Source organism: Montipora foliosa, chromosome 3 (assembly GCF_036669935.1).
Source record: "Montipora foliosa isolate CH-2021 chromosome 3, ASM3666993v2, whole genome shotgun sequence".
Taxonomy (NCBI): domain Eukaryota; kingdom Metazoa; phylum Cnidaria; class Anthozoa; order Scleractinia; family Acroporidae; genus Montipora; species Montipora foliosa.
Window position 1 is genome coordinate 41,997,120 of NC_090871.1, and position 27,942 is coordinate 42,025,061.

At 38.7% G+C, this 27,942-nt stretch overlaps 2 protein-coding genes across 2 annotated transcripts; both read left to right on the plus strand.

Moving 5' to 3' along the window:
* The first annotated feature begins 295 nt into the window (after positions 1-295).
* LOC137997455 (mannan-binding lectin serine protease 2-like) lies at positions 296-27,715 on the plus strand. The gene is made up of 11 exons (XM_068843474.1): positions 296-401; positions 506-558; positions 7,806-8,180; positions 16,082-16,204; positions 17,568-17,710; positions 18,438-18,639; positions 20,866-21,039; positions 22,301-22,477; positions 24,285-24,458; positions 24,839-25,088; positions 25,787-27,715. The coding sequence occupies exons 1-11, from the start codon at positions 388-390 to the stop codon at positions 26,175-26,177; spliced, it is 2,076 nt and encodes a 691-aa protein (XP_068699575.1). The 5' UTR covers positions 296-387; the 3' UTR covers positions 26,178-27,715.
* LOC137994239 (uncharacterized) lies at positions 12,999-14,570 on the plus strand. Its single transcript, XM_068839857.1, has 2 exons — positions 12,999-13,523; positions 14,044-14,570. The coding sequence occupies exons 1-2, from the start codon at positions 13,136-13,138 to the stop codon at positions 14,568-14,570; spliced, it is 915 nt and encodes a 304-aa protein (XP_068695958.1). The 5' UTR covers positions 12,999-13,135.
* Positions 27,716-27,942: the final 227 nt, after the last annotated feature.

A 27,942-nucleotide genomic window follows, 5' to 3' on the forward strand; every position in this document is an offset into this window, starting at 1 on the left:
CCTTTCCGGTTTCCGTCAGCTCCTTCTGCCGGCAACTATCTTTAGCTCAGGTTTGTATTTGTGTTTATTTGTATTTGTATTGTATTTGTTCATGTGATAGTGGGTTCACAGAAGGTCTGAAACAAGGTTAAATCCCAATCTTTCAAAACGTAGGCGTTCTAGGATCAACTTACATCTCATGATAACTGTAACTCCGCGGGTTACCGGATATTTGGAGACGGTCATCGAGTCTGAACTGTCACCTTAATGACAATGTCAATCACTTAACAATGAAAAAAGATTTAGTAGTGATGGGCGCGTGCCAGAGAGTGGAATTATGGTCAGTTTACAGTGACGTTGTTCTCTTTTACGTGTCTTACTCGAGAAGGAGAAAAGGGTACATAAATCATGGCTTTTTTAAGGTAAGTCACTCCCAGCACTTGAATCAGTGCATTATCAATCAGTCCCTTTCTCTTGCCTGTGTGCTTAATCTAACTCGTTGTTTTATATCTCGTGTGGATCATAGATTTCTGGTCTACATCGTCTTTGTCTGTGTTGCTGTACTGATTTCCTTCTCAGGTACTGTTTTTGGTCTATTTGTAATACCATGCAATGTGTGTTTATGCCCTATCATTACATTATCTCGTCAATTTAACACATTCAAGGGCAAGCGCCTTGTATACGATGGAAGTCCAAACTTACTTCCACGGTTACCCGAGGTCGTGAGTCAACGGAAGTCCCCTCTTTGGGGATTTTGGCTCTCTGTGATTTATTTGATTTACTCCCGCTAAATAATAGCTATATATCAACTATATATCTCAAATAACAGCGTTTTTTGACACTATTGCTCCCGTATTCTACCTGCAGGGGGCACACAAGTAATATTTATTCAGAGTAAAATGCGCGGCAAGTAACTGTCATTCATCCAAACGAAAAGTTCTATTCCGTTTCTCTGAGGAAGGATAACAAAAGTCGACTAATGACTTTTAAAGTAGCGACCAGTCCTGCACATTTGTTTACAAAAAGTCGAATTGGTACGATTCAGCTTGACAGGAAACCAGAGAGGAAATGACGACGCGACTTTGCGTAACGCGATAATAAAGTGTTCACATTCTTTATTTCCCTGTATCCACCAAAAGAGTGTTTGAAATATTATTTAGACGTTTTTCTTATCCTTGAGCGGTTTTATCTGATAGGTTAAAATAACATTGCCTCAATTCATTGATAGAAATGTTTAATATCTCTGTTGGCATCTTGCAATGAGCCCAATTTCCCTCAGCTTGGCGCCAATACATAGTTGTATTTCTAAAGTTATTTTTAGTTATTTTTAAGGAGAATTGAATAGAATTTAATTCTTAAGGGTCCAGACTTTGAGGTGTTAATAAATGTTCAAGGGATTATGTTTGATAAAGTAACTATGAAAGTTTTCAGTGTAGTCTTTTATCATTTTGCATACTGTGATGGAAGTTATTTGTGCACCAGAGATCTGCTTGTTATTTTTTGAAAGCTTCGTTTCTGTGAGTTGTGATATGCGTAAGTCGCTGGCATATCCTCAAGTTAAGCCGCGAAATGATATAAACGATCATACTTAAGCTGGGATAACCAAGAAAGTCTTTAAGAGCCGTTTTGTAAGTTATTGAATGAAGCTAAGCTTGAGTTTCGCATTTCCTCACCTGATACTTAGTTGCCGTAAAATTCAATATAAGGACAGAAATGCTTAGGTTCACTAAAATTTGGGAGGGCTTTCAGAGATTCCCTCGTATTTTCGGTCGCACTTCAATGTAACATACCACTGCGAAATGTCTGAAACGTCTAGCCTCTTCGTCGGCGGAAACACATTCTTCATCTCACTATCAACTGATGCATCATTTTTTCCACACCTATCAGCGACCTAAAGGGTCCAATCTTCTTAAGGGGCTTATCATGTCCCAAGAGACAACGGTTTTCAGTATATGGCACGATTGCTTTGCTCCTTGACACCAACGCATGATCTTCCTGTTAACTTGGCATGTGGCGTGATTTTTGATCGGCCTAAATGCATGGATGAAAACGAGATGAAAATGAACATTTGGAAGAATATCTCTTTTAAACTTCTCGGTAACAATTAGCTACAATTGCCACCTTTGGGCATTGGCCATTTCATCGAGGAAACAAGCAAGGACCCTAGAACGAATAATGAAATACACCGATCTTCAAGAGGAAAAATGTTTGATTAAGATGGCCAGAAAATTGTCGCCATTGAAGTTGGCCTAAAAGGAAACTTGAAAATTCTGAGCAAAAAAACAACACAAAAGTGACCGTTGCCCTTATGAGAGATCCCTAAACGGTAACTGAAGACGATTCTTCTAATGCGCCACAACAAGCGTCAGAATGTAACCATTGTCTCAACCATTTTTCCAATCAACTTTTATTTTGTTATTATATTTCTTGACCTCAACCTAGCGTGTTGGATAACGCCACATATTGCAGTGGCGAAAGCTTCGCCATTGCTGCAAATTACTGTTAATTGGTAACAGATTACAGTATGTATTTAAGTAAGTCATCCATTTATGCTGCAGTCGTGGAAGGCATACACTTTGATTTAATAACTAGTTTTAGTTTCGTCATCCTGTTTCAACATAGCATAACGTGCTGTATAAGCATGGTGCTGATTGTAAAGCGGCCAAGACGTAAACAGACAACAGATTTGTTTGTTAGCTAGAGACAATGTTCCATAGTGTCATTGGAATAACACTACAATAGCATGTTGTAAAAAGAACACGTATTATAGGAGAAGAGCATTAACTCTGAAAATGAATATCCGGTTTTCATAGTGGGTTTTATTCCAGTTGTAATGAACACCAAACTGAAATCTAGTCTTCTCCCGATTTGATGGCTTTGATCATGCTGTGAATCTCTGATAACTGACAGTGTAACTGACAAAAACGCGCACTCTCTTCCCTGTAGAAGAAGAGGTATGCCACTTCGTCTTGATTCTATCGTTCGTAATTTTTTTAAACAACGCCGATTTGTTGAGCGTGTAACGTTTTTTCTCTTTAGTTTCACCCCTTGCTTAAGTCAACATCCTGTTTTTCTTAACTCCGTCGCTAGTTTCAAGAAAGAAGATTAGAAAGTAATGGTAGCTCGACACAGGCTTAGCGAGTTACTTTGTGTGGATTATATTAGATTTGCGCTTAGTGTTGACTCCCCCGTTGGCGAATAAAGATTTAGGGAGAGGAGTCAATCATGTGAAACTTCCAAGCACACTATAAAGAAAGACTTAAAATAGGTAAGCTGTTTTGTGATGACGGAGCTTGAACTCCTCTTTTTCTCCTTTTTTTGCTGCTAGTTTAGTATTTATTAATTTTTCGCACGTAATAGCCTTATTATTAGAGCAGTTTTCAAATGCCTTCGAAAGTGATTACACGATTGCAATTGCCATGCTTGGTGATTGGTTGAAAATTGTTGCGCCAGTTTATCAACCAATGAGAAGGAAGACCAAAACCGATTTCTCCCGCGCTTTGAGCAAGGTTCATGGAATTGCTACGAATTTGGATTGGCACATTGCTCTTTTTGCACCTGCTGTGGTTTAGTTTAGTTTAGTTTAGTTTACCAGTTTCAGCACTTGAACTCCCTCAATTTTACTCCAGTCTGTTTTGCTGTTATGTGGTCTCATCGATCAGTTGTCCGTTCAGAAGATTGCGCCATGCCCACCACATTGCTGAAGGAAAGGCCAGACCGCAACACCGGGAAGAAGTAATGCATTGCTTTGGTGTTTGTTTTACGACACGCGTTGAAAACTGCTCTAATATATCGATGCATTAGGTATCAATCGAACAAAGACGAAAAAGGAGGTTAACGTTACCAACCGCAGAAAGATACTGAACCCATTTGTACATATCAGTTGCATTTGCAGTGATTTCCTATAAAGAAATTTATTTTGTTTTTAACGGTTTCGTTTTGTGCACGCTTATTTTTGCGCATACTTACCAATTATAACAAAACAAAAACAAACAATAAGAGTTAAACAAACAAATACAGCAACGTTTGATTGTTGACGGAGAATAGAATGGGAGGAAAGAACCTCAAGAGAAACCTCCCAGAATAGTGTTTTCGTCCATAATTACCTTTTGAACGAGATCCATTTAGATGCGGGGAAAAAAGTTAAATTTTTCCTTACAAACGCGAGAGTGATCCAATAATATCAGTTCAAAGTTTGAGTCTATAGGAGACTAGCTTGGAAAATAGTTCATGATCAAATCCTAGACATACGTGAAGATAGCCATTTCCGGTTGTTAACGCACTCGTAGGGGTCGCTTGTGATTTTCCGTAAGATTGCTGACGACGAAACAAATCTTCAGGTATCACTTGCAGGCGAGACAGTCAATGACTTGGAGCACAGTATTTATAGAAAGGTAAATTCATAAAAAGGGAGACGTTTCAGTGTTAATATGGAAGCTGTAATGGTCTGAAAGTCAAAGCTCGGCTGGCTTTACTGCAATTAAAGGGCGGCCCTTAAATTATCGATAATACCAAGGCCGTTACAGTCGTTTTATAAGTTCCTTAGAGAGTTTCTTGCCCGATACTTCAATCGCAAAAAATAAAAATTTGTTAAGTTTTCCAGATGCTGTCAATTTGACCTGTTGCTCAAATGTCAGTGACTTTCCTTTTTCATCAAATGGTTTGGCTTTTCACCCAGCCTTCGGAAATTTTCAATTAGCCATCGCGCACACTTATTTAATCTCTAGGGTGTGTCTCATTCCAGTTAATTTGAGTTTTGCAGTCATTTTTCCTAGTTTCATGATTGCATGATAATTTTAAAACAACATGGTGATCTTCTTTGTACTTTCTCTGTTTCTAATCCTCTCTTTGTCCAGCAACTTTGTAAGCGGATTTAAAACAAGCCACTAATCTAACAAGGCGGGATAGTTTCATGCTCATGATCTCTATCCCTGAATAAACAAATTGCCTTCACTAAATGTTTTCTATCACTTCACTGATACTTGAGTTTGATACCAAACTCGTCAGTTTCTTAGCAAGTGGTCCATTACACGCAAAGGTTTGCCAACTCTTGCTGAATACCCTTGGGTAAATGTATGTTACGTTTGGATTAAACAGTACTCTTGAAACTAAATGAATGTAAAAGATAACTAAGTCGTGGAATGTGGAATTGTTAGACGGAGACTATCACCTTTCCGGTCGAAACGAGAAAACAACGAGTCTTCTAGCAATGGGGCACCTACTTGGGACACTGCACATTGACATTAAATCAATTTAACTCCAATCGATTGAGATTAATTAAACATTGTGTTGTAAGGAGAGGGGAAAACCGGAGAACCCGGAAAAAAGCCTGGGAATCGATCCCTCGCCACACTGGGATAAGCTACCCATACTAAATTTATGGTGAGGTTTCTTTTTACGTCATTATGTGGTAAAATTACTTTATCGTGGGATTATATCACACTTGTCCACGTTAAAAAAGATTGTGCATTTAAAGACCTTTTAGCCTCATTGTTGTTGTTTGTTTGTTTGTCGTTGTTTTTTCATCAATAACAATTCGTGTTCTAGCAAAATGTTTCATTCAAGAGTTGCAATTTACACGATGGCACGAAGGATAATTAGAAATGTACTGTTTCTTTGAGACTGTCACATGATCTGCAATACCCATCCCTTCATAAAAGCGCTCCGAGTATTTTTCATCTTGACGACTGAAATTTTTAAAACTTCTAGATTTATTCTCCACTATTGTCGTGTTGGGCCGGCTTATTTACACGTTCACATTTTATATGCACAACAGTCAACAACAAAGAAAAAATCTACATTAAAGGTACAACATAATAAATAGTATTTCAGATAGTTACACTTACTTACTTTCTTAAAACCTCTTGCTATGAAAAGAAAAAGAAGACTGCATTTATACATATAAGAATGATTTTATATCTTTTTATACTGTTTTGAAAACGCATGAGCAGGTTTCTGTAAACAGTAGAGAATATAATGCTGAGAAGGGTAATGTTTAAAAGAGCATTCCTTGAAAACTTTTTTTAAGGTTCAGAACGGATAGTAAGAGGTAGATTGTTCGCAAAGTACCGTCCAATAATTGTTGGGAAGAATTTCATAATATTTCAGTAATCGAGAAAAAGGGATGTAGAGTTTATCAGAGGGGACTTTACGAATAGTATAGCTGTATTGCTCTGACAACAGTGGTAATATAAAATTGGAAGATTTAACAACACATAAATGATGATAAAGAAACAGGTAAGGATAGAGTTTTACAACATCAGGGAACTTTAAAACATTCAAACGATCGTAGTGGGGGTGGCATTGTCTCGAATAGGGACGTCATCCCTATAATACAGAACCATATATGTTAAATAAGGATAGCTGGTAAAAAGTTAATTAGTGTTCTTTAGACAAAAATCTCTTTACCTTTGCCAAAACGTTTATGTTTTTACTAATCAGTTGGAGCAAGCGTATTCAATGTGGTCTTGCCAAGATAAATGACAATCGATAACTAAACCAAGGTATTTTACATAAAAGGAATGATCTAAAGGTTGACTAGCTAAAGTTATAGGAGGGTAGGCGTTAGAGTTTAACTTTTGCCTTGACTGGAATATTATATATTTGGTTTTATGCAGGTTTAATGTCAATTTTTTTGCACATAGCCAGTCATGTATATTGGGAAGTTTAATATTAATATGACGAAATAAACTATTACGGTCTTTACCATGCGCAGTTTATGAGGTGTCATCAGCAAAAAACGTGTAGAAAAATAAGTAGTAGTTGCACTTGTAAGATCATTAATGTAAATCAAGAAAAGAGTCGGACCAAGAATAGACCCTTTCCGCATACCCAAAAAACATAGTTTGAATATCTGAGAAGGCACCATTAACATGCATGGACCCTTTTTCTCCTATTCCATGCAATGGAAGATAATTGTTTTCGATAGTAACTGGCAAAAAACACCTGCATATGCGGAATTCTATCCCCCTGTTTTCATTGACTCCATCCTTCTTATTCTGTGTCTGCACCATCCATTAACGTTCGAAAAAAATTGCGTAACTACTTGTTAATTGAGTAGAGGGTGAATATTTGAAACGACCCACAAAACAAGTTTCAAAGAACAAATAAACATTTTTTGAACTGTGAAAACCGTAACAGTTCTTTTTTAAAGTTTTGTACATTGCCATGCTTTGAGAATTCCCCACAACAAGTTAGCTATCCTTCTGTGGTTTAAAAGTTAAGTGACACCTACTATTAGAGAAGAAAGGCAAACTAGCAGTTGTCTTCATGAGATCTCGTAAATACTTTAATATAATCATGAGCCGTATGTGACAATAAAGACGGGTATTACCATTAAACACTGAAATTTCGTTTCATTTTGTTGGATCAGTAAAATACCGGAGAAATAGAAGAGAATTGCAAAATCGAACGAGGTGGGCAGTTGTTGCGCAGAAGCTCAGGGAATAGAGAAACAGATATTTCTATTACTATCTTCAAAACAGAAATAAGAAGTACCTTGAGCGGGCAGTACATCACCCGCCGAGACAATTTAAGCAATAATTTTGTTCATACTTGTCATCATTTCCTCGTTGTAAAGTGGTTAAAGGTATCGCTGGGGTTTTGTTTTAATTAAGAAGACAGTTTATTTCGATGATGATGGGTGGTTTTCACGTTGCATCATTTCCGCCATGTTGGTGGACGAAAGAAAAAGATCTCTCATGAGCTCCTTTTGGTCATCCACCAGTAATTGTACATTGCAGAGTTTTTATGTGTCTCTAACTACTGGTTGCCAATTACCTATTCCAAGATATCTGAAATCTAATTCAAAGGTTTTTTTTTTTCAGATTCGCTGAGTTGCGGTGGGAATCGCGATGGCAATCTCTTCGGAGTAATTCAGTCCCCAAATTTTCCTGACCCCTACCCAGACAACTTGCACTGTGTCTGGAACATAACAGTTCCGAAAGGTTATCGTATCAATATAACCTTTACAATTCTTGATCTGGAATATTTCTTCATGTGTGATTATGATTGGATTTCTTTTCGCTCTGGAAACAGCACCTATGGAAAATTTTGCGGCTCAATGCGGACAACTTCGAAACACAGAAAACTGCCATCAAAATACTCTGTATCACCAACGAATGAATGTGTCTTTACTTTTCACTCGGATTATTCTAACGAGGAACCCTATCATGGATTCATGGCACATTACTCAGCTGTCGGTAAGTTAAGTTTGATTTGTGAGCTAGAAAGTAAATTACTCAAAAGAGTTCCCTCAGGTTTAATTGAACAACAATCGCCTGCAAGCTTATTGCTCTCTTTCCATTTTTCGCAGTGGAACCAGTTTTTGGCCTTGGTCGCATATAACGTAATTTGCTTCTTTAAAATCCTCACAGCCTTTCATCCGGTGTATTCGAAAATTCTCATGTTCCGATCCGAAATTATTTTGCAGTGGTCCGCGCGCACCAAAAAGAATGTACAAAACAAATGTAAATGCTTTTTAATTTGTTTATAGTGGAAATGTACTTTGCTATCAAGCTAGAAGAAACGATTCAGGCTTAACAGAAACATGATTAAGAACCCCAACTGGCAGGAGGCAACCAGTTGGTCATTTACAAAGCGTGGGAGAGTTGAATTCGGTACAACCGGAAACAAATCCAAAGCAGAGGTTAGAACCGGATATGAACCCTGGGCAACCGCATGCTAACCCAACGCCCTAACCACTCGACCACGACGCCTCCTTAAAAGAAACAGTAAAAACAAGGAGTGAGACAAATGGTTCAGGCTGCCCGCTTCTAATGTTGTGAATACGGATGAATGACAAAACTTAATTATAGCATTGCTGAAAACGATGACAAGAACAAACGGTGTGAAAAAAAGAACGATTCGTTCCAATTTCGTAGAAGGTCGTTTTTAAACAGTAACACCAGTGATGAGACTCAGCCGTTTCAGACTTGGCTCTAATTCATTTACCGAACATTCTATTATCTGCCGCAGTTGGTCGGCGAAATTGTTCACATTAGTCTCTTACATGCAAAACGGTATTACGTGCAGTCAAGTCTTTCCCACCATGTTTTCCGCGAACAACGGGAATAGGCCTTATGCAGGATTACGGCATATGCTCAAAGTTCAAAACCAGTCCTCGTTTGCACAAAATTATTCACATGATCTGGACATGCAATACTGTTCGCAAATGGGTTTTCTTTCCAAGTTTGCTTTTTTGGGACTTAGCTCATGCTAAAATTTACAAGTTTCAAATTCGAGGCTTGGTGGTGAAATTAGCTACAATCGTGGTCAAACGTTGTTGGGAAGGTTGTGTGAATCAGTTCACTTCACATCTAATTCGATTATTCGAGCTATTGGCTGTACTATTTGGGAAATACCATGCTCTTGCGGCCCCTCCCCCATATTCAATGTTGGAGTTCTTCCTGCAAGAAAAGTCATCATTTTTTTTCTGGAAAATCAAACATTGATAAGGAGGAGGGGGTTATCTCTAAAGAGAAGCTACCTTCCTGACACTTTTGTCCATGATTGTCTGAACACAATTGTAAACAGTTTTTGGCGTATAACATAAAATGTACGGAAGATATGCAGTTGTTATTCTCCATAATAACGGGTCGATGGATTATCTTTATTGTCGTTGTTTTTGGGCACCATTCTCAGAATATGGAATATGCTACATCCACATATGTGCTTTTCCGAAGAAGGGTTTTCCTTGACGCAATATTGCGTTACAACAGTATCTTAGGCACCGGTTCAACAATGGGTATTGAAAGTCCTTTCTTCGTAAAATTCCCGTTCTTTTTCATGAAGATTACTAATTAAATGTATTGCAGCGTACATTTGGTATCTGGAGGTACAATTGTTGCATAATTGCTGCTGCAGTGAGTGAGCCTGAAGCGAACGAACGAAGGCAGCTCTGTAATGGGAAGAACAACACATTTGTCTTCGAGACGCAAGGAATTGTGGCTATGCGCTAATTGAGGAATTAAGATGCGCAGAAGCTTGCAGTCACGTTCCTAATGTAACGGCTCTGATTTTTGCTCATCTGCTTCATTTTCGCTTCTTTGACCCTTCTTTTATCTGTTAGAAATTTTATTACAGTTTCGTGTACAAATAGGATAAGCTAATCAGGCTGGACTAAAGTGATGAATGGTCAGGATATGAGTATTCCGATTGAAAAAAATAATTACGTTGCGACCACAGGCAGCCCAAGCTCGGTATACGATTTATAGACTTTGTATGTGAAAATCTACTTTGGAGCTTCTGAATGCTAAAATAAACTGTAAATGTAGAAATAAACTTTACCTACCTGACGACATCGTAAAAATTCGTAAGCCACAAACCCGTCTAAAACGGACACAGTTTGCCCTCCGATTGCACAGAAAAGACGAGGACAACTGTACGTAGAGGTAAGTGAAGTTTATTGCTACATTTACAGCTTACTCAAGCATTTATAAGCTCAAAGTATATTTTTACATACAAAGTCTATAAATCGTATACCGAGCTTGGGCTGCCTGTAATGCGGCCGGTGTTCTAGCGAATTTGGATACCGAAAGGAAACTTAACATTCAAGCTTTGAGATGCAAGTTTTGGCGGGCTTTGAGTTTTTGGATCGTTTGCAGAGGGCGCCGTTCTGTTCGATGAGTGAGATTTTCGTGGCTAATATTTACGCTTAAAAGCGATCTTTGTTGAAGAAAGGGTCTGTAAATCATGTTGTTTTCGAAGCGACCTTTCAATATTTGCCACGAGGCTTCTCGAAGAGTACACGTAGTTATAACATCCTTCAAATCTTCCTGGAATGTAATGTTTCTAGAATAACAGAGGCCAGAATCATAAAAAGACTTTCACTAAACTTAGCATGCCCAGAATATGACCAATTGTTTGTTAACTGTGCAAAATCATTGAAAAAGCTGCGTTCGTAATTAATTTCATATCGATAAATTTAATTAACCTGTGTGTAGTGTAATGCCTTTCTAATACAGTTCAATTAAAACTTTCCTCATTGATTTATTGGGCTGAATTATTTTCTGTAAGTTGCTGCATAATGAGCGGAACCGGAAGTGAAAACAGAATTCTGCTCTGTTCCTTTAATTAAAGTCGATTTATTTTTCCAAATTATAATTCCAAAGTACTTTGCAAGAGCAATGGGAGACAAAAACATCTCTTCTCTGCCAAAACTTAATTACGTTTAATTACTTTGTTATTGCTGTGGTCGGATTTCCTGGCAGCAATCAATATCTGTAGAAATGCAGATTTCACCACGGAAATGAAGGTCTTTAAAACGCAAAGTTTGTTTTCATCATATTACAAAGTAAAATTATTGTTTGAGAGCCAAGTCTCACAGCTCTTGCGGCTAAGTAAGGAGAATTATAGCAGTTCTTAACTGAAGTGGTCGGGTTCTGGGCAATAGACTTAACTGATGGCGTCACGAAATTTGCCATCCAGATACCAATCCCGCTTGAGAGGGTTAACTTCTGTGAAAATTTTAAGGTGATTCACAAGTCTTTCTTAAATACATTACTGTACTTTTACAATCATACGAGAAGTACAACTAATAACCACAGCACTTCGGGCTACTAGCTGGGAAAAAAGAAGTTGAAGTGAAGTGACCATTCTCGATACCAATATTACGCGATTCACTTTATTTTCTTCGATCTCTCTGGGTTTTCATATTTTACTTGTAACTATACGTCCTCTCAAGGGGCTATATTACGTTTTGTTGTTTCCCGAAAAACGATGCTTAGTTATTTTGACCACAGCTAATACCTTTGTAGTAAATCAAACAGATCACACTTAGTTATAATTGAGAGTCTACTCAAGGGCAAAGTATGTAATTCCAATCAGTCACATGAATCATAGTACTTGCCGCTCATTAAAACCATGCTCTTATCCTCAAAGTGTTTTCTTTCTTTTCTCAAGTGGGGTCTAGATGAGGGTCCCCTTTGTTCTGTCCCTTCTGGAGACCTATCAAAATTGCCCTTCAATTCCTGGCATGAACTGTCGTTAATTTTACCGCAAGTATACTTGAACATCCCCTCTCACCTCGAAAGCATTTGAACCATTTAGGTAAACTAGTATGCAAAATATTTAAAAGACAATTGACCTATGAATTAATGGTCAACGTATTGTTCTTTGCGTTACTCCTACAGTGGTAATATAGTATTGGCTTTTTTTACTTAATTCAAACCTCACCAAGACATGTAAACCGTGTGTTTGGTACTGAAAATTTGTTGTTATACTATTTTTCCCGTTTCATGAAGTGAATGCACTTTTTACGTGGCCCACACGTGATTTACCGATAGTTAATGGCAACCTATTGACGTTTAATCAACATGTGCGTATTGATTTCCCGATAACACCTTAAAGTTACATATGTAAGGCTCTAAATTCTTGGAGTTTCGTGAGTATGAAGTTCCTTAGAATCTAAGATCCCAAGAAGCAAAGTATAAAACGTAATCAAAACGAACAAGAAATGTTGCATATGTATGTCATGCAGCATAAAAATTACATCCAACATTGATAAGGGGGAGGGTGGTTTTCTCTTAGGGCCTGTTTACATGGAAATAGGGTGACCCTTCTAGAAGGGGCACCCTCTTAGAAGGGTAACCCTTGCCTATTGTATTTTCCGGTTTGGTTTACATGAGAGGTAGGGTCAGCCTAGGGGTAAGGTAACCCTATCTGCTTGGTAGGGTAACCTTCCTAGGGCCAACGTTTTGCCATGTAAACACTTGAGGTAGGGTCATCCTTCTAGCATGGTCAACTTTGTGGGATCGGATTACTGTCAGATTGCCGCGGAACTCTGTAATGGCTTCGCGCGCTTATAAGCCAGGGGAATATTTTCGCCGTTCTGAGCTGGCGAAATCGTTTGAACAGAGTTTGGAACAGTCGGAGGACAACAGTGTCGACATTTCGCGAAAAGACCTAGTTAATGATGAACCAGTTGTCGACGAGAGTACGAGGAAAGCCGCTCGACTCGGAAAGATGTGGAAGAGGACTTGCCACGTGCAAAATCAAAGAAGTCACAGGGAAAAAGAAAAGCGTCCGTCGCGTCTGAATACGCAACAAAAAGGCCTCATGGACATCGGAAGCGGTGGAGGTACTCCTCAAGTACATTAAAGAATTCAAAACCAAGTGTGAGCTTAACGGCGTGGACTTTGAGGCCATTTTATCCACAATGTATGCGGAAATACGCCGATGCATGGCCGTGGATTTTCCTGAAGATTCTGACCCTGAAATTGTTCAGGAACCGAGAAAAGAGCTTAGGGATATGAAAAGCGAGGAATGTGAATTTTACCGAAAAGAGCTGGAGGAGCAGGAGAGGCAAATCCGAAACGGCTATCAAAGAATCAAGCAAAAAGTCAAAAGTGTCAGGCAAGACTACCGCAGTGCAGTGAATAAAGGCACCAGGAGCGGCAGTGGAAAGGTGGTTCAAAATAATAGCGCTTTATTGACCGAAATATGGAAAGGCTCGCCATCCACAACGTCTCTCTTATTTGGCATCGACGGTGAAGTGGCTCTACCATCAGGCACCAATTCCAATTTAAAGGACGAGGGATCCGTAGGTAAGTGTATTTTCAGGGAAAAATATTATGATTTGTGAAAAATATGCAGAAGGTGCAATGATATAAACTTGAGTGTAGTCATCCTCTCACAAATATATTAAGCTTATAGCAGACAGAATTTAGTCCCATTCTAACTACCATCACAAAAATTGAAAATTACCAACGAGATGCAATGTAACAACAACAATTTATTTGGGTTCCCATATACCTAGATGGTATTGCATTAAGAAAAAATATAATTATAATAATAATAATAATAATATGATATTGAAATGAAAATTTTATTTAAAAGAAGGAATATTTTACTATGATCACTAAGAGTATTGAAGTCTGAATATTTCTCAGTTATATCAGTAAAAATCATTTTATCTATACTTGTACGTGATTTACAGTAAGAAAGAAAGTGGATTTAATTTTGTACCTCATTAGATGAACAGTGTCGGCAAAATCTTCGGTTTTCTGGACGTTTCAGAACACTATGTTTCAGTACAACCTTAGTGCTTGTTATTGTTATTTTCAGAATCCTCCCCATGTGCTGCTGACACCTCAACTAATTCAAGTGAAGCAGAAGCTACTGGTAGCAAAGGAAAACACACAATAAATGTTTCAAATATTCCAAAACTTGTCGATAGCAAAAGACGACACATGGAAAAGAGCTTATCCGAAGCACAACGGGACCAGCTTCTGATGCCTACTGCAAAAGAAGATCTCCTAATGAAAAAAAAAACGCTACAAGCATTTGAACAGTCTAACAAAACAATAGATGAGTCAATTTCCAAAATGACAACTTGTTTAACATCTATCGGGGGAGGCATTTCATCAGGAATGCAAATGCTAGCCATGGCCCTGGCTAACCAAACTGGTGCTAACAGCCGTCCTGCACATTACACACAGCAACATTACCCTCCAACTCCACAGTTTGGCAGGTATGGAAACTTCACTGCGCCTTCCATAAGGACACATAATACACACTACACAGCAAACAGCTCCACATACGCGAAAGTGGTTTTCAGGGGGGTCCTGCTTCCGATCGAATTGGAATTTTGAAACGTTGGTTTTCAGGAGAAGAAAAAAGCCCGGAGCCCGGAGAAGAGTAAAGAACCAACAACAAACTTAACCCACATATGCCCGCGAGTCTGTAATCGAACCCGGGCCACATTAGTGGCAGGCGAGTGCAATGGCCACTAAGCCATCCCTGCTCCCCCAGCTGCTTCCCTACTCATAAGATCTCAAGCTGCGACTTCCAGGCCACTTACATTGAAAAGGAAAGGAACTGACTAAGCACAAACGGGCGACTAAAAATGGAGACCTCAGCAACAACATTATTGAAAATCACTGACTGACGAAGCACTAAATTGAATAAAAAACCGCTAAATGCAAACCCACAATACTATCTACAAATCAACTGGAAAGCTGGTTTTCTAACTTAACAAACTCCATTGAACCTTTGCTAACTACTACCTGCGTCGTACAAAAGACTTTCGGACAGAAAAAATCAGAACAATCAAAGAACGACAGAGCTTTTACGGATAGAGATGTACCAATCACAGTCTTCCCAGCCCTGAACATCACTGTTTTCCAAACAGACCAATAACATCGCGTTTCAACCGACTTCTACATTTACTTGCACCACACAATTCCCTTGACTCTGAGGCTAACTTCCGCTCAGGCCGTCGAAACATCACCGACAACACTGAGTCCTCCTCAGGGGTACTCTCACCCGGATGATCTTACCTCATCAAGTTTTGATATAAGTCCTGGGTGCAAACAGTTTTCTTTTCAGAGTAATTTACATTTTTGTAAAATGCCACTGCACAAAGATTACGATTAAGAGAATAAAATTACCTTAACAGTCGCCATCATTAAGAAGGAGACCCACTCTTTGCCATATTGAGTGAATTCTCTCCGCATAATTTTGTGCGCAAAATAATGACGCAGAAATTTGTGCACAGTCAGGTAACGCAACGCAAAGCTGTAGAATGGCCTTAAGCATTGTGCACGGCCTACAAATTGCTTTTGAGAATTAGCGCTTCTAGCAACTTCTTCAACAACAATTTTGCCAATTTACTCTTTAAAGCAAAGCAGAATTTGAAAGAAATTAAACACAAGGAAGGGATAGTGGATTCCCAACTAGAGGACTATGAACAAAGTTAACGTCTTTTTCCTTCTTATTCATCTTTATTCGTTCCGGTTCGAATTCGAAAATGCCGTGTGGCGCCACGTAATAAACTTAAAAAGGTAATTCATACCAAAATTGCTGTTTTTAACTATTAAGCTTAATATTTTTGTAATTCAGTATTTATTTTGGGGACCACAGTAATTGGTTATGCTGTTGTGGCCTCCCTGCCCCACATTTGTTGGGGCGAAGTCAAATAAAATAAAATAAAACAAAGAACCTTGATATTTACAACATCTTGGGAAACATTAGGTCTCGATTTAACGTAAACCTGCTTGCACGGTCGTTTGGCTTTTCTTTGGAGCCATATTATACACTACCCTTTGCCCTTACACCACTTTAATCATCAATCACGATAATACCGCCTTATTTTTCTGTACAGATAACGATGAGTGTAACTACGACAAAGGGGACTGTGATCATTATTGCCACAACTATCCGGGCGGCTATTACTGTTCATGCCGAAATGGATATAAAATGCAACCAGATGGGAGGTCTTGCCACGGTGAGTAGCATGGCTTGTCATTTAATATTCTATTTTTTGCCTGGCATATTTCTTTTGGTTCTTATTTTCTTTACATTTTCTACGATGCGATGCCCCGTCCTATGAACAAATGGTGCTAACCTTTCGTAGAGTCACCTCCCTCCTTGCTCCTTCCCTCCCTCCTCCTCGTCCCGTCTACAATTTACCTGATCATCAATTAAAACTTTCTCAGTTAAGTATCCCAAATGCTTGTTTCGTTATCCTTTGTTTGAGAATATTTGAGTAATAAGGGTCTCATGTTAAAACAGAGTTTATCCGTTCCTTAACACAATCGCATTTCTAATTATTTTCGTCTTGTCCCCCTTGTATAACTTGAAATTCGTGTTCCTTGTCTAAAACAGCATCGAGAAGGCAAGAGCAAAGGAGAGAGTCATTATTTACTCGGAGCAACTAACTTATGGAGGCAATCTAATTGTTGTTCTAACCCAGGCTCTATCTTAAAGTGATTGGTCCTAATTGAAGACACAGCGACCGACATAAGTGAGAAAATTAGAGACTCGTACGATTTGAAGACTTCCTTGCATACGGCGAGAGCTACTGAAATTTAAATTGACCAATCAGAATTCAGGGAGCAGGAAAAATTGTACTATCCGACGTCACGTCAATTGTTCGCAATAAAAGAGCCAGAAAACCATTAAAAATATTTTGTGGTAACTTTTTTGTCAACAAACGTTGGCGCCAAAACTGGGTTGCCAGTGAGCGGCGATTGGAACGTCAGCTGTTGTGCTTTGACTGTTATTTGTGTTAACTTTGCAAAGAATGACTTTGATGGCGTCGTTTCGACAGGGTAGATTGACAACAACGCACAGCGCACAGGAATACACCGTTTCCAGTGAAAAGGCAAAGGATTGACAGGATAGCACAGTTTTGACTGCCGCGCACACTGCGGGTGCGGGTTCCGTACGCATGGTTTTAGAGATGCTATTGGTAGCCGCGTGTTTTAATTTGCATTTAAATATTCGAATTTTTACCTGTAACTATTTGCTCGGTTCAACTAGCAGTTTGCGTGCTATAATTTTTTTTCACTACTGAGTTTAAATAAAGTTTTATAGTTAGTTTTCCTTTTTTAGAAATGGCGGGAATATCGTGGTCTAATGGGCAGTTTGCGGTTCACGTTTCACGTAAAACGCGGTGGTTAACTATTTTATTGTTTCCAAAGGACGTAAATCGAAATAGAAGGGACCGTACGTAAGCGAGGACGACGAGGTCCCAAAAGAAATAACAACACTCATCCGGAATATTTATTAATAACTTAGTACCCAAACTTGATTTAATCAGTAATCATCAAATTGTGTATATATGAAATTGCGTTGGCTGTTTTCAGTTGTGTGCGATAACCAGCAGCTGACGGCAAGACGGGGATACATCTATTCACCAGAATACCCACGGAAATACCCGAAAAACGCCATATGCGACTGGACAATTACCGTGGAAAGAGGTTACAGTCTCACTTTGACGTTCCTTGAGGTAAAAAAATGGGTTTATTATCAACTGGATTGATATGGTAAATTGACCATTGTAAAGGTGGTAAATTTACCATATCAACCCTCTTTGAAAGCTAACATGTCGAGTGTTAGCCCTTCATCAAAGCGAATTGAATCCCTTTCTTACTTTGTCTTTCTTTCTTTCTGTCTTCGTCTCTTTGTTACTTTTTGTCGGTCGCAACTTCTTCAATTTGCTCTGACGAAAGGTTAACGCTCGACACATCAGCTTTCAAATCTCTTTACGGTGGTCAATTTACCATATAATGATATACGTGAAAACATTACTCGATTCTGATTGGCTAAGAGCAGGACAGTTCAGGTGTAGCACCAGTGCAAAAAAAGTGTAATACCAGTTCAAATTGCACATCGAAATTCTGGATATGATTGGCTAATAAACAATATGGTTTGGTCAGAACCAATCAAATTCTTTGTTTTCAGATCAAGCGCGCGCCCTGGCTGTCGCAATTTATGGCGCAATGTTTCCCTGATTGTGTGATACACGTGCCTTTTCTTCTGCTTAACCATCTCGAATTTTTCACGTATATTATAAATAAGTAATCACATGATTTTGAAGCATTCGACGAGTTTTCCTGTCGGTCAGAAACATAGCTACTGACGAGCAGCAACGTAATTACGAGCCTTCTAAGACAAACTGTAAACTAGGCAACGTCTGCATTACACTGGCACGCGTTTGTTGTTTTCTGTTTCAGTTTGAAGTGGAAGACCACCCTCAGGTCCTCTGTCCTTACGATCACTTGTTAGTGACGGCTGACAAAAACAAAGACCCTACACCTTTGTGTGGCAAAACACGTCCTCATAATATCACCTCAGCTGGAAACAGTATGCATATCGAGTTCGTGACAGACGATTCTGGAAATTACAAGGGGTTCAAAGCATTCTATGATACTCATGGTATGTACGTTCTTGGAAAACGCTTTCGAGCTGACGAATTTCAGCACTGCCTAATTACACTGGCTTATGAAATATGTGAACTGACTTTTTAAGTGAGCAAGTTGCTCAGTTGAAGCTATCACTTTCATCGACATGCGACTATATCTTTTTGAATTGACTAATCTGAGTGATCTTTGGAATGATCACGAGGAATACACCTAATTCAAGTCCCCCCCTTACTCAACCTAAGGGTAGATATGTTGTAGGTCAAATCCGTCCGAGATCAGGTTGAATCCTTTTTTACTTAGGTTGAACAGGGGATCCACATTTTACCTAGGTTGAATATGCACTCTACCTAGTTTAAAACAGCTTTCAACCTCCCTCGAGCTCTGTCTGACGCATCTCAACACATCCTCTCATTGTTTTGTAATATATAGATTTAGCCAAGCCTAAAAACGGAGCTCCCGGCTTGTTTATTTTTACTGGCTGTAGGATTAGTGAAAATAAAAGGCTTTGGAACCGTCTGCCTTTTGGTTTTCCCGAATATTGCTTTATTATGTAACATTTTCTTCGCTGCGTAACTAGTGAATTCCACGGTTAATTTCACCTGAAAAACCGACTGATCGCATGAATCACAAAGGGATGAGTGTGATATCGGTTTTTCCAGCGCAATCTACTGTCGAATTCACCAGTTAGGCAATTAATTTTTCTTGAATCGCAAGAGCTTTAAAAGAAAAGAAGCAAATCCTCAGCAAGCGAACGGAAAAGGAAAGAAGCCATTTCAGAGTCGACTGTCGAACGCCAGCGCATAGGAATCACGCTAAAATTAGAAATCACAGACGTACTGTAGCTCGTGATGTGACAGATCGTCGTTGTCTTTCAAGGTCAAACAAGGAGTTTTATTGATGTACTTTATTGATGTACTTTGTAAGGATTTTACTGTCAACCAAAACACGAAGATTTGCTCTCGTCACTTTAAACCTGAGGACTTTGTTAAGTTTATCGGAGGCCAGCGTATTTATGTCAGGGAAGGGGTCGTACCGTCACGTTTTTCTTGGTCACAAAGTTCTCCGCTAAAGAGAAAGCCTCCTAAGAAAAGTATGTTTACGTCGAATACAGACACAGAGTTGATAGTATCTCAAACAACTAGTGCAACTGAAACCAACGCTGATAACTGCACTTCATCGGCGGCTGGTAGCTCCGCTGATCATGACGTGCAAAACGACACGGATACGCAGGAAACACGACAGAAGATTTCACAGAACTTCTCGAAAAGCTGAAGAGTTTGAAGCTTGGAAATGCTTCGCTAAAGGCTGAAATAGACGTTTTGAAACGTCAGAAGGGTCTTGCAGATCCTCATGTTTTTCAGTTGCGAAATTTTACCTCTGACGAGGACATCGCCTTTTACACCGGCTTTCCTAACTTTGCTACATTTAATGCTGTATATGAATTTTTGAACACTGGAACGAATGGGGAGAACATTAGGTACTGCTCGTCAAAAGAAAGACACTCAAACAAAAACCGCTTTGTCTTTACTTCATAATTTGCGTTGTTGTTTAGATTACCGAGTCATAGTAAATGTAAGTAAATTGTTGTCACCTCCCAGTGGGTATAATTGCCATAACTTTCAAGGAACTTGAAAGACGAAGACGAAATGAGAGCAAAAAGGTAATATCGCTTGTGGTAATTTTTAAGTCACGGGTCAGGTTGTTGAAAATTAAAGAAATTAAAATGCTAAATTTTGTAAAATAAATACTAAATATAAATTAGATTGACTTTGTTTATAAACCATTTTGTAAACCCTAGGATTCACTTCAAAACCGGTTTTTAAAAACCTTTTAGAAAAATAAATACGTCACCAGGTATAAAAGAAGATGATTTCTTTCGAATTCCCTCCCCTTTTGCTTTGCTTCCCAAGCGATTGTCGAATACACTTTAATAATCTGAGCTTACTACTAGTTTACTTTTCTATAATAAGTCAATTGTTATCCTTGTGTAATCCTAGCCTGACCCTAATTTTTTTCTAGGTTTAATTTAGTTTCCAAAAAACGTTTCTTCAATTTATCTGAGTGAGTATTCAACCTGGGTAAAATGAGGATCACCAATTTAACCTATGTAAAAACGGATTCAACCTGAGAACGGATTTTACCGGCAACAGATACACTTTGACATTTTGACAGGCAGAGTTTTCTGAATAGACGATAAGAAGCTTAATCTTCAATAACTTTTCTTTCCTCTATCATTCAGGGATACAGTGTCCAGTTTTAACTGCTCCAGATCACGGAAACATGACAGGAGACAGTTTCACTTTCAAAGACACTGTGGAGTTTGGCTGCGACCAAGGTTACCTACTGACTGGCTCGGCAGTGAGAGAATGCCAAAATACAGGAAAATGGGACGGCTCTCCACCTGTGTGCAAACGTATGTAAATTTGACAGAGAACTCGAATGAGATTCAATATTTTGGTGGGGCTATCGAAGAGGTTGATCTCTTCGATAAGTGGCGGACAGCATGATAGAGTTATTCAAAAAATGGTTTGTATCTTTAAACAGCTGAAAACCCAAACGAAACGACATCATCACGTGACTTTTCCTTTTGCCCGGAACTGGGCCGTGTTTTAACGCATGACGGTTCTGCGTTTTGTTTTTTAGTTTTCGTTTTCGTTTATTAGCTCCACTCATAATATTACATGTGAAGCTGAGGGAGTTGAAAAAAGTGACAAAAAGCAAAATTTTGAAATCTAAGCAGGTGCCCTTTTTACGTTGCGTAGGGACTGTTCTATTCAGTGAGTGTAGACTATGCACGTTTTATTACAACTTCTAATTTTGGGGCTGAGGCTGAGCATGTTCTTAAAGTTGTGAGGTATACTAAGTTCAATTGTAAATGGTTTGAACCCAGGAGTTATATCATTAAATAAAGTACGATCGTCCGGGTGAGTGTAGTCCTGAGAAGGACTGTTTGAGATGACATTGACTGACGATTCGACAACCTGAGCGGAAGTCATCTTCAGAGGCAAGTGATTTGTGTAACGTCATTAGATACTATAAGTAGTATCACTTGTCAATGTCATCTCAAACAGTCCTTCTCAGGACTACACTCACCCGGACGATCGTACTTTACTTAATGATATACTAAGTTCGGCTACAAACTGATTTGTTCTTCAGGATATCATGCAATGAGAAAACCGTATTGTTAAACACGTCCCTAAGTATTTGTGTTAATTGTTCTGTTAGACTAAAATCGCTTTACAGTTCTTTTACCTTTATTTATACGACTCGCAAAAACCAAAAAAAAAGTCAAAATAAAGACGTTCTTAACTTTCTCTCAGCCTGTGTATGTTGTTAATATGTTCTTAAAATCTCGGTTAATCTCAGCCTGAAAGTGTACTTAGAGAAATAGTGCACAAAACATGCATACAAACACAAGGAGTGAATACATAGATTAGAGCTCAGATGTAATAATATCAGGAAATAGAAATATGTATCAGTACTGAGCAAAATGATTATGACAATATAATGCTTGTTTAAATTAATTATTAATCGGTCTATGTTTATTTAATCCATGTTGGACATGCTTGGGCATTCCGTCTTTCAAGACGAAAACACCAAAACGAAAAGAAAGGTTGTCCAGTTATTCGACTCGTATTCGTCAATATCTTATCGTTACATTTGTTATCCAACAGCGGTGAATTGTGGGCATCCGGGAAGACCACGTCGTGGAAACATCACTGGAAATCGATTCACATACAAGAAGAAAGTTACTTTCTACTGCAATAGGTACTATGAACTTCAAGGCCAAAGAGAGCGAATGTGCCAAGCCGATGGTAAATGGTCTGGAGAACAACCGAAATGTGTTGCAAGTAAGTAGTTTTTACCATATTTTATGGAAAGTTATTATACCCCTAGTACGTGTGATTAAAACTCATGCGCTTCAAGGAAAATTTATTGCCTAACTGGTGAATTCCACAGTAAATTCCACTTGAAAAACCGATATCGCGGAATTGTATTGACTTTCGATCTTTTAAGAGAAATTTAACATCATATCTTGTCAATAAGGCTCGAAAGAGATTAGAAGTTACATGAATTTCAGTCCATTTATTACATTTACATTTTAGCTTGTTTATATTTTAATTCTTAATTTTAGAATGTGATATTATTGTAAATTATATTATACCATGTTTTGCATAATTAGAGTAGAACAGGAATTTTTTAGCATAGAAGAGCCAATTAATTTTTTTGGAATGCTAATAAACCTTTATTATTATTATTATTATTATTATTATTATTATTATTATTATTATTATTATTATTATTATTATTATTATTATTATTATTATTATTGTTATTATTATATCGCACTCATCACTTCGTGATTCATGCGATATCGGGTTTTCTCATGAAATTTACCGTAGAATTCACTGGTTTGGCAATGATTTTTTCTTTAGAAGAAAGCGAAGGAAATGATTTAATTTAGCAGCAACCGGAAGCACCAAAACGCGGACAATTTCAAAACCCTTTATTTTCACTAACCCTGCAGCCAGAAAGAGTAAGTAATCCGGGAGTTCCGCTTTTAGGCTTGGCTCAATCTATATATTATATTATTAAATTTCCGACGGATATGGCGTTTCTAGCATTCTGGTTGGTTCACTTAATCTCGATTATCAGCTCATATGCTGTATCACCTAATATGGAAACTGATTGCGTCAAGTGTTGCCAAGCTGGAAATGATTGGCTTTAATGTTCAAGTGTCCAAGCGTTCAGAATTTAATGAAAATTTAATCAACAATTATTCCATTCGTGCTTGTTGGATATGAAACTGGTTATAGACAACTCGGCGCTACGCGCCTCGTTTGGAATTTACAAGAGTGAATTGGTGTTGTTATGGCATGGGTGGGCTCACGGATAATACCAACCTCGTTCCCAGGATCTCTCTTCTCTGTGATTAACGACAAAGGAGGCGGAGAAGAGAGATCCTGGGAACGAGGTTGGGCAAATACTCTTAAAGTCACTATTAATTATTATTAAAAACTGAACTACGGATATAAGGTTTCCAGCATTTTCATTGGCTCACCGGACACAGGCTATCAGTTCATATACCTGCTGTACCTATTATAGTCAAAGAACGCTTCAGCAGTAAAGCGAGCTGAAATCATTTTTGTAGCTCAGAGAAAAAATGACCGACAAAAGCCGGTCGGAATTGTCCGAGGCAGAAATCAATGCTTCCGTGGAAGAGTTGTTGATCCTGGGGTTTTTAATACAACAATTATTCTACTCGGGCAAGCTGGATATAAAATGATTATAACCAACTCGGAGCTACCCGCTCGTTGGTTATCTATCACTTCATATCCAGCGCGCCCTCGTAGAATAATTGTTAGATAAAGGGAATAGATGAAAAGCACAAATATTCGGGAAAAGAAGAGGACGAATTAAACATCGTTACGTAGTTAAACAGCCACACTTGTTCTTCTATTAACACTAGTGTGCCCAAACAACTGAGAAGAAAATTGTTGAACATTTGATCTCGTCGCAACTCTCTTTCTATGGTGTGGGCTAAGTGGGAGCTCGATCCGAAACTCTCTTTTTGCGTTTGTATGAGAACTGCTGTTTTGTCATTGTGTTCGGTTTATAGCCGGTTAAATTCTGTATGAATTAATTATCTCTGTACAGCTTGTGGTGACGTAGGCAACTTCAATTACTCCCGAGATTTTTGCCGAAAGAGGGTTGTTGGTGGTAAACACTCGGCCAAAGGAGCTTATCCATGGCATGTTCTAATCGCCAAGGGTGATGACAATGATATATTGTGCGGCGGAAGTGTAATGAACGAACGATGGGTTCTAACCGGTAGGTCATTAATTTCTCTTTCCCAGACAATGACTAGAGACAACCTACCCGTGTATGAAGACACCCTTCATAGACTGCTACAACAGCATGTTACCCTTCTCGTCTGTGCTAACAGTGTTCTGTAAGCAATGCATTGAGTTCAGAGCTGAAATCAATAATACCCCTCACCACCTCCTCCCCCCCCCCCCACCCACCTCCCCCGCTTCTATTCCCGACTCCCCGACCATTTCGTAAAACGTCAACTGATTATGAAACATCAGATATGAGATTTAACAGAGATACTCAAAGCCGTTTAGAAGGTCGATTGATTTTTCATATTCTTTGATTTGCTGTGCTGAAAAGCTTGTTGACTTATTCGAGTACTTTCTGTTCGATCTCAGCTGCTCACTGCGTAAAAGGCAAGGACACAGGTGAAATTGTAGACGTTGACATTCTGCACATCTTCGCCGGCCTCTACCGGGTGAGCAGACTGAACGCTAGCCACGTACAGAAGAGAGGAGTGGCTCAAATTATCAGTCACGAAGATTTTAATTTCAGATTGTTTGAATCCGACTTGGCCCTCCTGAAACTCGACCGCGAGCTCAGAATAACACAATATGTGAAGCCTGTTTGTCTGCCGAAAACGCAAGAGTAAGTCAATTGGTTATACCATGTGTTCGCTTGAGTCTGTTTAAGTAAGTCTGCACAACTTTTCGAAGGTGTAAGTCTTCAGGATCATCACTTTTAAAATCATTCTTATTATAATTATAACCTTAGTAGTTATTCCTTTTCTTTCTGTGCTCGTCCGACGAGGACGATGTTATTAATATAATCTTCAAATGGGAAACATGAACAATTGTTTACCGACATTTAGGTAAATATCCATCACTTTTACCAACTCTGAGTTAATTATGATTTCAGCTGAAACTTATTTTCATAAAGTGATTCTAATTACGTGTATTACGAATTCCTGCTCTCACCCACCCTATCCTCCAAAAAGTTAAGAAGGTTTCCACCTTTTTTTCCAGAATGGTATATCCAGTAATAATAAGCACATTTGCCTAACAGGGGTATTTCTGGCAGGTACCTGTACTTGAGTGTCGGGCTTAAATATGTCGCTCCACTGGCCTTAGGTGGTCAATGTGAAAATCGTAGTAATTAATATTTATTGCTTTCGTATGGTAATGGAAACTTTTTTAAAAATCTCAAGACTACATAGCCGAACATAAAGTGCTTTTCCAATTAAACGGTTAAATTTGGCTGCTTAACTTGACAAAATTGGATGGCTTTTGAAGCAAATGTTGAAGCCTGTTCCCCAGAGATTAACGATTTGTTTCTTTCATTAAAAGGCAGCGAGATCTCATGACCCCTGGAAAATTTGGCCGAATAGTTGGTTGGGGATACAAGGTAAGCCATGCATCATTTTCACCCTTTGCTGATACCTTGAAAGAAATCTGCATCCCTACAACTACCAACGATATTTGCAAGAAGGCTTACCAAGACGAAAATTACGAGGTGACGCCCAAAATGCTCTGCGCAGGGCAGGCAGCAGGTGGCAAAGATTCCTGTCAGGGAGACTCTGGAGGAGGATTGGTGTTTGAGAATTCCGTGACCAAAAGATGGATCTTAGGGGGCGTGGTAAGCTGGGGAAGCAGCCGTGGATGTGGACTAAAAGAAAAGTACGGCGTGTACGTGCGCGTTACTGATTTCGTCTCCTGGATTAATAAGCACATGTTCTAAGGCGTTTCTGTAGTATAATCATTACTTTATCAAATATCATATTTACTTGTTTTAGAAAGTTTCAAAGGACAATGTATATCAACTGTCTACTCTCGGTAAGATGAGAGAGATCTGCTGTCTTGGCTGAGACTCCGTTTGAGTGTGTGCGTGTGTTTTGCATTTACTATAACTCTATTTGTGGATATAAGGGATTCATTTACCCTAGGCAGAAATATCATTCAACCGCGTTCACACGATGAAGGCAGGAGTCTGACGTCTCTCATGTCTTATTCAACCAATATTGAGCAGCAAATGCGCTGGGACAGTATTTTAACTTCAGCAAGGATCTCTGCAAAGGATCAGGCTGATAGCAGCCTTGGTGTTTTAGTAAAAAGTAGTTGTACATCTGCATTGATGTACATCTGCGCTTAGAAACTGGCATAAACTCGCTCATATCCCAACTGCTCCGAATTAAAAATAGAAAGTTCATTTGCAATTTGCTGGTTTCAGGTTTTTTATTATGATTCCCGAAAGGAACGCATTGGTCTCTACTGATTACGTGTTCACGGGATTTAAAGAGAACTTTCAAATAGCAGCGAAATCTCAAGTCTTGACGCAAAGTCTCATTTGAGTGATGACCGGAAGTAGCAGGCCAAGTCAATGTTGTACCCAATTCAAATCTCTCGGGGTAAAGGTTCTTCGTGTGTTGCATTTGCATGTTGTAGCATCCTAACGGATTTGAATTGAGTACAACATTGAGTTAGCCGAATTGGTCTATTCATTCTATGATGTCAGCATAATTGCATCGTGAAGAAATTTGCCATCCACTAACAGTTGATTCAACTCCAAAGACTACAAACTCAACGATCAGTGACTGATAAAAGATTAGTTTCGAATCCTGCTTTATTTGAAGGTTGCATATTCTTGCTATAGACTAAATCGGCACGCTACACCAGAACTGCAGGAATTCGCAAAGCTCTTAGTACTTTCATTCAGTTATAAAAAAAACTTTCATCTAAGTTTGACAACTCATCTCTGTCCTATTTATTTTAACGTTTTGTTTTCAATTTACATGTCATTTTTTATTGAAATAGCGAGACTACTATCAGCCTTTGCCGCTCTTGCCCGTGTGCGCATGTGGTTGGGATGGTAACTTAATTGGAACCTTACGGAGTTTAATAAGGGATAAAATTGTACTGATTTCGTCTACACAGAATCGAGTAATCTTGTTCATTGTATTCATGGAACACGTGCCTGTCTTGCTCAGCTAATCATTTCATCTTGAAGATATTGCTAATGTAGGTCTGATGCTTATCTTACTATTTACTAAGTTTTTCCCGTGATTAACAAACTAAAGTTAAGCTAGGCTGGGTTTTATTCGTTCCCGTACAACTAAAAGCCAGTTTATGATCTCATGCATTTTAATGTAATTTGAGTGTTAATGATTTGTATCTTTCTGGGAAAGACTTAGTAGCTTTTTAAAGCGTGAGCAAACACAGAACTGTTGCATGTAGTTGGTCTCACTAGCGTTGTTAATAAATTACACAAAAAGGCTGTGAGATTTCAATTTACAATATTTCCCCTAGCACAATCCACAACACTGAGAGCAGGAAAAAGAATTAACACACCCTCTATAGACCGATTCGGCTAACTCAATGTTGTACCCAATTCAAACCTTTTGGGAATAAAACGTTTTGTTCCAAGTATTTCCATATCATTTAAATGTGAATGCTTCATTGTCATGCAAATTCAAAACATAAAGAATCTTAACCCCGAGAGATTTGAA